Raw genomic sequence first — 9,922 nt, 5'->3', positions numbered from 1 at the left:
AACTCAAAAAAAAAAAAAAAAGAAAATTAGCTGGGTATGGTGATGCACACCTGTAATTCCAGCTATTCAGAAAGCTGAGGTGGGAGGATTGCCTAAGCCCAGCAGGTTGAGGTTGTGGTAAGTATGATCATGCCACTGCACTCCAGCCTGGGCAAGAATGAGACTGACTAAAAAATAAGCTGGGCATGGTGGCTCACACCTGCAATCCCAGCACTTTGGGAGGTGGAGGCGAGAAGATTGCCTGAGCCCAGGAGTTCTAAACCAGTCTGGGCAACACAGTGAGACCTCGTCTTTACAATAAATCAAAAAATTAGCTGGGCGTGGTGGTGCAGGCCTGTGGTTCCAACTACTTGGAAGGCTGAGGTGGAAGGAGCCCAACACCTGAGCCCAGCAGGTCGAGGCTGCAGTGGTTGTGAACAGGCCACTGTACTCCAGCCTGGGTGACTGAGTGAGACTCCAACTGAAAAAAAAATAGCTAGGCATGGTGGCACGTGCCTGCAGTCCCGGCTACTTGAAAGTCTGAGGCAGAAAGATTGCCTGAGCCCAGCAAGTCAAGGCTGCAGTAGCTGTAATCATGCTATTGCACTCCAGCCCGGGAGACAGAGACTCTGACTCAAAAAAAAAAAAAAAAAAAAAAAAAAAAAAAATATATATATATACACTTAAAAATCACTTATATTGTGGGTTTGTAGGTGTGGACAGTGCACAAGATGGGGTGTGTGTATGTTTATCTGTCTAGACAGTGGATGGCCTCCTTTGTCTCGGCAGGGCTGGAAGAGGAAGATGTGTCAATCGCTTCTTAGTCACTGGACCCTGACTGGCCTAGTTGACCCGTGACAGTGTGTGTCTGCCATTGTGTATGCTGGGTCCTTTCTTTAGGAAGAGGAAAGACTGACTCCCAGCAATCCTTCAGCCCAGGACTCACTTCTTCCAGCACCAAGGTGGGAGTGGGTGGGAGGAGCCCCAAAACCCACAAGGAAATGGATCTGGCAGGCTCAATGCAATCAGCACTTGCCAAAGGGAGTTGGGAGGAGTTGAGCAGGAAAGAGCCAGCCTAGAGAATTATCTGTTGATGAGAAAGGGGAACATTCTCCACGAGAGATCTGTAAGCCATTAGGGCCTGGCAAAGGGGATGGGCAGCAGCTGAAATCCAAAACGCACATGACTCATTGGTGCATGATGACCCTGCTCTCAGAGAGGCTGCAGGCTGAAGGCCCTGGCCCGTTCCCAGGTGGGGTTCAGCCCCGGATCTTGTGAAGAGGCTTGGCCCAACTTCGGTCTCTGGGCACCTCCCCACCTCTATCAAGAACACTTAGGATGGGTCCACAAGTTGGGCTGCCTGACGCAAGGCAGAGCCGTCCTGTTCCTACTCGCTCTGCGTCCCCTCTGCTGGACCCCAGAGCTGATGCACAGACCCTTGGCTTAACCAGCAGGATTCCTTCAAGGTGGGTGGTGAAGAATCTCCACATGGATAGGGCTAGAAGAACCCTCAAAAGGATGGGCTTAGGGTCTATGGCTGTAGAAGCTGCTGGCGAGACAGACAGTACAGATACTCCCTGGGGGGGTTCTTGTGTGTAACAAAATTGTTAGATGGTTAAGCAGTACAGTGGCAGGTAAGGGAGTCTGTACTCAGGTCACAGAGGGAAAATACAGACCCGGAAGAAGGAGGGCCAGGGCTGGATAGTGCAGCTGCCCTTCCCATAGGGAGGCCGTCCCACAACTGCCCACCCTGGAGGCTTGAAGGTAATTTTAAGGGAGCCAGTGGGTTTCTTTGTTTTTTTTGAGTTGGAGTCTCACTCTGTCACCCAGACTGGAGTGCAGTGGCCGCTCCCGGCCACTGCAGCCTCAACCTGCTGGAATCCGGCAATCCTTCCACCTCAGCCTTACAAGTAGCTGGAACTACAAGCACGCGCTACCATGCCCAGCTAATTTTTTGATTTATTGTAGAGATGAGGTCTCGCCAAGTTGCCCAGGCGGGTCTCGAACCCGCGGGCTCAGGCAATCCACTCACCTCAGCCTTCCAAAGCACTGGGATTGCAGGCTGAGCCACTGAGCCTGGCTAAACCATGGGTTTCTTATGGGTTCTCAGGCCTAAAATAATCCTCCTGCTCAGAGGCCAAAGCTCATTCTGGTTGAGGGAACTGGTTCAGCAATTAGGGACAGGTGGCAGAAGGAAAAGCCTAAAGCCCCATCTCTACCACAATGAGAACCTCTTAATCCCAAAGCCACCAGGGAAACAGTTCCTGGGCAGAAGTAGGGATGAGGCTGTCCAGGAGGCTTCAGCTTAGGACTAGAGAGTGTCTGAATGTGCCCAGGTCAGAAAGTATTGAGCAAAATGGGGCCAAGGAGGGTTTCATGCAGCTGCAGAAATGGGTGGGAGGTGGTCTTTGTGGAATGCCAGGTTTGGGGCTGAGAATAGGAATCTGTCCTGCCTGCCATCTCTTGGTCAGCCTCAGTCTACACGGGACAATAGGCTTGACTGAGAGGTTCCATAAGAAACAGGTGACACACACACAGGTGGAACGCTATGAAGCAGCTCATTGACATGTGTCCCATTACAACAGGAGTGGTGACTTCAGGGGGTGGGGGGACACGGGATGGGACTGACTAATGGGGGAGGGGTTGGGGCGATGCTTTATTTTCTTGACATGGTTGATGGCAACTTGTCTTTAATTATTTATTACACATATTTACTCTTTAATTATTTACCATAACATGTACTTATGTTTTATGTACTTTTATACACTTGGTGGGTGTGTGGGAAAGCAAAGTGAAAAACAGCAGTAAGCATTGCTGGTGTTTAGCTTGGAAAGAGAAGGGACAGGGAGGCCCACCGTAGGCTGTTGGTGGTGAAGTCAGTCCATCAGCTCTGGTTCAGTCCAGTGAAAAGCAGTATGCTAGAAGGGTGGGATTTGCAGGGGTAGGGATCAGCTTCTCGTCAGGCAGAGGAGGGGAGGCTAGTTCTCACAACTGTCAAGGATGCTCTATACATACATAGAATGCTATTCAGCCTTATAAAAGAAGGGAATTCTGACACATGCTACAACATGGAGAAACCTTGAGGACACTGCTAAGTGGTAAAATGTAGTCCCAAAGGAACAATGACTGTATGATTCTACTTAAAGGAAGTCTCTAGAGCTGTCAAATTCAGAAAGATAGAAAGTAGACTGGTGGGTACTAGGGGGTGGCGGGGAGGAGAATGGGGAGTTAGTGTTAATGGGGACAGAGTTTCTTTTTTTTGAGTTGGAGTCTCACTCTTTTGCTCAGACTAGAGTGCAGTGGCATGCTCACAGCTGCCACAGCCTTGACCTGCTGGGCTCAGGTGATCCTTCTACCTCAGCCTTCCAAGTAACTGGGACCACAGGCGTGCGCCACTATGCCCAGCTAATTTTTTTGATTTATTGTAGAGATGAGGTCTCGCCAAGTTGACCAGGCTGATCTGGAACCTGTGGGCTCAGGAAATCTTGCCTCTGCCTCCCAAAGTGCTGGGATTACAGGTCTGAGCCACTATGCCCGACTGGGACAGAATTTCAATTTTGCAAGATGAAAACAATTCTGTGGATGGATGATAGTGATGGTTGTACAACAATGTGAATATATTTAATGCCACTGAACTGCACTTAAAACTGGCTAAAATGGTAAATTTATGCCGGGCGTAGTGGCTCATGCCTATAATCCCAGCACTTTGGGAGGCAGAGGAGAAAGGATTGCCTGAGCCCAGGGATTTGGGATCAGGTTGGGCAACTTGGTGAGACCTCATCTCTACAGTAAATTTAAAAAAAAATTAGCTGGGCATGGTGGCGCATGCCTGTAGATCCAGTTACTTGGAAGGCTGAGGTGGAAGGATTGCCTGAGCCCAGTACATAGGTCTAGGCTGCAGTGGTCATGAGTGTGCCACTGCACTCCAGCCTGGGTGACAGAGTGGGACTACGATTCAAAAAAAAGGGTAAATTTATGTTATGTATGTTTTACCACAATTAAAAACGAAAAGAAAAAAAAAAGTTTATTAGGGACATTTCCAAGTCCTTCGGAAGGCTGAAGATGATAAGTACATTCCTGAGTGTGTAGATAATGCCCCAGCCTGAAGGGTTGTTATGAGGCTTGGGGTGCCCTCATGGAAGGCATGGCGATTCTCTCCTCTTTCTCCCTAGGCCTACACTTTCCTGAGGTGGCTGGGCAGGGCTGGGGTTGCACACCATCTCCCCTCAAAGCAGGCAGGTATCCCTGTCCTCTGACACAGCAGGACTCTAGAGAGTGACAGGGGTATCCCTGTCCTCTGACACAGCAGGACTCTAGAGAGTGACAGGGGGCTCCAGAGAAATAGAAATGGACCCCACTCACCTCTGCACAGTCTGGGAGGCCACCAGGAAGGACATGAGGTCTCCCCCTGTCAGCTGCTGCCCGGCCACAAGGGAGCCCCCAATAAACAGAGTGCCCAGGACCATGCCTGCATGGGAAGGGGACAGGTTATAGAGTGAAAGTGACTGGAGCAAAGGAGAGAGCCCTGGCCCTGCTCTGCCACTGCTGACTGGAAGATTCAGGCAAGTCACATGAATGGTCCCATCCTTGGTTTCTTCACTGGAAAAGCGAGTAGGGGCAGGCACACCTCCATAGCTTCCTTGCAGGTGGCCCTAAAGCTCAATATACATAGCTCCACAGCTTGGACAGGGCCACCACCCTCCCCTTACCTGCATGAGTCAGCTGGTTACAGGTATTCAGTAACCATCTGTGGAGCACCAAGCAAATGGGGAGAGCCCCTCACCTGTCTTCACTCCTCTCAGCCTGCCACGAACAGCCCCCAGCTCCCAGGACTTGCTCACTCACAGTTGAAGGCGATGTTGGAAAGCCCTTGGAACAGAGCAATGCCCCGACCCAGCTCCTCTGCCCTGCAGCGGCACTCCTCCAGTTCGGCCCCATAGTGCCTGGTAAGAAAGGCCTGGTGAGAGAGGCTGGCCCGTGCTCAGGAGGCAGCTGAGCTGGCCTGCAGGGTGGGTGAGGTGTGGGGGATGTCTCTGCTTTGAGCTCCACACCCCCAGGACTTACTCCTCTTCCCGTTGCTCCATGGCGAAGGCTCGCACTGTCCGAACGTTGCCCAGGGCCTCATCTGCCACACCTGTTGCCTTGGCAACCTGCAAGGAGTCCAGGAAACAGGGAGCCAGGTTGGAGACTGGGAGGAATGCTGAGGAGAGAAACAGTGGGTGTGGGGGGGGGGAGAGGGAGGAGGGTGGCCAGAAATGCTGGTACCTGTTCCTGACAATGGCGAGACAATTTTCGGAGACCTGAGCCCATCATGGTGCCAACTCCCATCAGGGCAGGTGTGGCCACCATCAGCAGCAGAGTGAGGCGTGTGGACAACATTGACAGGGACACCAGACAGCCAGCCACCTGGGTGCAGCTTCGCAGCCCCTGGCAAGTGGGAAAGAAGGCAGGAGGCTATGACATGAGGGACTTTAGCAAGGGTCATCTAGTGATAGCTCTGTACTTACAAGGTCAATGCCTCCCCTGGGAGCCAAGTGGCAGTCCAATAGTCACAGAACATAACCTTTTCTTGACCAGCTGGGGTACACGCAGCAGGCATGAAGGGGAATGAAGTGAGAATGTCTCTGAGCCACGGCATCCTTCCCCTAGACAAACCCCAGTTTACTTTTCTTTCTGTTCTAAGAACTGAACGAAGAGAATGCATGCCAATACTACCAGTGACTGTTACAGGCCAGTGTCACAATCCAGTGGCCACAGCTATGGTGGGGGTGGGTTGGGGAGGACATCAGCATTTGGTAAAGAGATATTGTGCATGCTCAGTGCTTGTCAGTGATCCAGGCACTCTGGGGACAAGACAGGTCAAGTGATTTTGCTCTTGCCAGGGAAGGCTCTTGTTTGAGTCCTTGGGAGGGCTTTCCAGGGGAGATAGGGTTTCAGAGCAATGGAGAAGCAGCTTGTCCTGACCTTGGACATTGCCTCAGCACCTACCTTCCATGAACTTCCATGTTCCTGCACCAACACCCTAGTGGGTGGGCTTTTTGTGTTTGCATGAACCTCGGTTATTAGCCCATCATCTGGGCTGGGGCATGGCAAGGCTGGCCTGGTGAGTGTGCATGGGGGGTGGGGAGGGAGAGAGAGAAAGGGAGGGGGGGAGAGAGGGGGAGAGAGGGGGAGAGAGAGAGAGAGAGAGAGAGAGAGAGAGAGAGAGAGAGAGAGAGAGAGCGGGCGTGTGCGCTGAGGCCACTGACCTGGGAGATGACAAGCTTGAAGGATGATTTAAACTCCTGCACATCGGTTGTCAATCGGCTCACCAGCTGTCCTGTCCTTTTTGCATCAAAGAAAGCAATGTCTTGTCTGGAGGTGGGACATGGAGGCAGCAGGGTAGGGGGAAGAGGGAGACATTTTTTCAGGATGAGGCCTCACACCACCATGCCCCAACGGGGCCCCACAGTCACCCCCACTCTGACCCTGTAGCTGGCAGTACCGGAGCAGGGAGTTGAAGAGGGCTTTCCGCATGTCCACAGCCATGCGCTCACCAATGTGGGACAGCAGCACAAGGTACCCAAAGGTCAGAAGTCCCTGTGAAAGAGGACGGTGCACTCAGGGATGCCCTGGAGAGGCTCCTCAGAGGCCCCCAGCTCTCTCCCTGCTGTACCTGGATGCCATAGAGGATGAGCAGGCGGGTGCTGAGATTCCGGGACTCGTTCATGAAGCTGCCCACATGGTCCCTCGTGTACTTAGCCACGATCTCTACCAGCTGGCCCAGGAGCAGGGGGATCTGTACATTCACCAGGGCTGCACCCAAGGCCAGCTGAGAGGGGCAAGCAGAGGGGACAGATAATTAGAGAGGGGGAGCCATACTCTTCCCCATCCCCAGCTCTGACCTTGGCTCTTTCTCTCCCACTACTGAGCCTTATTCTTGTCCATGCTGTTGCTGGTCGTGCAGACACACCAGTGGCTCTCAGAGTTAAAACGCTGGCTTCCGGCCCCCACAGACCCCTGTACCCCACAAACATGGCCACCCTGTACAGATTCTCCTGGTGTCCCTCTGAACCCCCAGGCCAGCCCTTGCTGCTGCTACAAGGTCTCCTCTGAGGCGCAGCAAGGTAGGAATGCTGTCTCTGGACAGCTCTGGCTCAGGTTTTCTGTAGACCCCTTTCTGGGTCCTTCCCTGTCCCCAGTATGGAGAAGCGGGGAGAGCCTCACCACAATAGCTACACCCAGAAGCAGCAGATGGGGGTGCAGAAACTGCCAGAAGAGCTTCCAGTTAAAACGAGACTCCACGACACTGGGTGTGGAGCAGGTAGAAGGGGCCTCTTCTGCCTCACATAGTGCCACAAGGCAGAGACGGGGATGCTTACTCAGCACCACAGGGCCTAGCAGGGCTCCCCCAACCCAGCACCAGGCAGAAAGGCTCCGTCTGGGAGCTGGGGGAGCTCGAGGGAGGTGGGCCCAGAGCTGGGACCGCAGCTGGGCCACGGCCCTGAGGAGGGAAGAGCTGTGGCGGCCATCAGAGTACCTGTAAGGAAAGAAAGGCATCGATGGCCCATGGCCCTGTCCTTCACTGACCAAGAGCCTGAGCTGTAGCTAAGCCCTCCTGAGAGCAACATCTCCTCTTCTTCCAGGCCCTTGACTCTGTCTTAGAGCTGTTTTGAAGCAACTTCAGTTTCTAAGATGTACATATGCAAAGTCACTGAAGAATGAGCATGGAATTCAATCTTAAAAGTTTTCTTCTTCTGTGCTGCCTTTCAGACTACATCTGGCCAGCCAGACCCCTCTCAGCCTCCAGAGGAACTGACCCTGAGCCCAGAGACGGCTGCTAGTCCACGGCATTTCCTAGACACAGCCTCAGTGACCAGGTGTAGAGAAGCAGAGTGAGGCGAATTGTTCCTGTGCCCGGCACTGTGCTTGCTCAGGGTGGCCACAAGGCAGACATGGCCCTGCCTCCCCGAGCTAATGGGCTGCCTATGGTCCTTGCCTCCCTGGGAGGGAGATGCTGTTATTCTCACCTGACAGATTAAAAAAATATCATGTGGAGTTCAGAGAGGTGAAGTAATTAGTTCCCAAGCAGCAGAACCAGGGCGAGCGGGGAACTCTGTTGTCTGACTCCGGCATCCAGGCTTGTTCTACTCTGTATTGTGTGTCATGACAGAGCCAGGGCCAGAGCTGGACCTGTCTTCTGACTGAGTACACTCCATCAACCCACCTCCCCGCTAGACCCTGGAGTGCTGTGCATGATGACCAGAGAGATTCGTTGGCTAAAGGATGAAATACAGAAAAATAAAAATTCAAATAACTTATCTTGTCATGGTGAATGGGTCAACTACCTTCTTTTTTTTTTTTTTGAGTTGGAGTCTCACTCGATCACCCAGACTGGAGTGCAGTGGCCGCTCCCGGCCACCGCAGCCTTGCCTGCTGGGCTCCCGCGGTCTTTCCACCTCAGCCTTCCGAGTAGCTGGAATTACAGGCATGCGCTACCACGCCCGGCTGATATTTTGATTTATTGTAGAGATGAGGTCTCGCTGCCCAGGCGGGTCTCAAACCCGCGGGCTCAGGCAATCCATTCACCTCAACCTCCCAAAGGCGCGGGATTACAGGCTGAGCCACCAACTATCTTCTTTCCTTTGGTTGCCATATCTACAAAATGATAATGTAGATTCAACTGTTCAAGACATTTTGCACCTACTGTATGTAAGTACTCTGCCCGGAGGTACAGAGCGTATGGAGATGAACAAGACAGCCAAAGTCATTTGCCTCACTGTGGTCATGCTAGATTGAGGAAGACAAACAGTTAACTGGGAACCACAGGCACACGGAGAGCATGAAGCCTTCCTCCTTTTCCTCCTCCTCCTTCTCCAAGGGAGTCAGGAAAGGCTTTCCAGGTGTAGCCTGAGAGTGAACAAGAGTCCTAGGTGCAGGTGGGGGTGGCGAGTGAGGGACAAAGTGGAGGAGAGCTCTAGGTAGAGGGAAAGCATGTGTATATTTCTGCAATGAGAGAGTATGGAAGAGAACTTTCAGGAGTAGTATGGCTGAAATGTGGCATGCAAGAAGGGAGAGGAGACATGAGACTTAGGGAGTGGCAGTCATTTCAATCTTTATAAAGCACTTGGACTTAGGGGACCATGGTGATTTTTAGGCTGGGGTGTGACATGATCAGACTTGCATTGTTAAGATCATACCTGAGGGGCTTGGGCTGGAGGAAGATAGGATGGACTGGGCTATATGGAGGCCTGCTAGAAGCAGAAGTTATCCAGGCAAGAAGGGATGCTGGGATCGCAAGGATCCAGATGATTTAGTGAAAGGAAAAGGCTTTAAAAAAGAGAATAGCTTTTTTTCTTTTACCATCATGGCCTTTCATATCCCTAGACCTTTTTTTTTTTTTGAGTTGGAGTCTCACTCTGTCACCCAGACTGAAGTGCAGTGGCCGCTCCTGGCCACCGCAGCCTCAACCTGCTGTGCTCCGGTGATCCTTCCACCTCAGCCTTCCAAGAAGCTGGAATTACAGGCATGCGCTACCATGCACGGCTAATTTTTTTGATTTATTGTAGAGATGAGGTCTCGCCAAGTTGCCCAGGCGGGTCGCGAACCTAGACCTTTCTAATTGCAGACTTCATCATCCTTCCCTTACTTTCAGGTAGGCCTGTAATTCTTGCCACCTCTGTATGATGCCTCCTCCCACCCCATTCTCCCTGGTTTTTATGTCTTCCCGCTTCACTCCCCCACTCTGCAAAGATGAGGTCTTGCTTCGTTGCCTAGGGTGGTCTCTCTAACTTCTGGGCTCACGCAATCTTCCTACCTCAGCTTCCTGAGTATCTGGGACTACAGGTATGTGCCACCATACCCAGCTCCACTATGCTCTTATGTCTATCAAAAATTTCAGATAAGCCGGGCTTGGTGGCTCAGTCTGTAATCTCGCGCCTTTGGGAGGCTGAGGTGAGTGGAT

At 52.2% G+C, this 9,922-nt stretch overlaps 1 protein-coding gene across 3 annotated transcripts in view; it reads right to left on the bottom strand.

The window, feature by feature from the left end:
• Positions 1-9,922, bottom strand: part of ABCB8 (ATP binding cassette subfamily B member 8) — an 18,047-nt gene that overhangs the window by 5,410 nt on the left and 2,715 nt on the right. For 2 of the 3 annotated variants that reach the window (XM_008072679.2, XM_008072680.2), the window contains exons 2-9: positions 7,186-7,498; positions 6,635-6,790; positions 6,464-6,558; positions 6,228-6,333; positions 5,245-5,406; positions 5,044-5,129; positions 4,825-4,922; positions 4,342-4,447 (exon numbers count right to left, since the gene is read on the bottom strand). In XM_008072679.2, coding sequence (XP_008070870.1) covers positions 4,342-4,447; positions 4,825-4,922; positions 5,044-5,129; positions 5,245-5,406; positions 6,228-6,333; positions 6,464-6,558; positions 6,635-6,790; positions 7,186-7,498 — 1,122 coding nt within the window. The remainder of the gene's footprint in view (positions 1-4,341; positions 4,448-4,824; positions 4,923-5,043; positions 5,130-5,244; positions 5,407-6,227; positions 6,334-6,463; positions 6,559-6,634; positions 6,791-7,185; positions 7,499-9,922) is intronic. The other variant, XM_021706257.1, reaches the window with a different exon arrangement.

The sequence above is a fragment of the Carlito syrichta genome, unplaced genomic scaffold, assembly GCF_000164805.1.
Source record: "Carlito syrichta isolate Samal-C Ts95f unplaced genomic scaffold, Tarsius_syrichta-2.0.1 Scaffold315400, whole genome shotgun sequence".
Lineage (NCBI taxonomy): Eukaryota > Metazoa > Chordata > Mammalia > Primates > Tarsiidae > Carlito > Carlito syrichta.
This window is presented reverse-complemented; position numbering and strand designations above follow the sequence as displayed.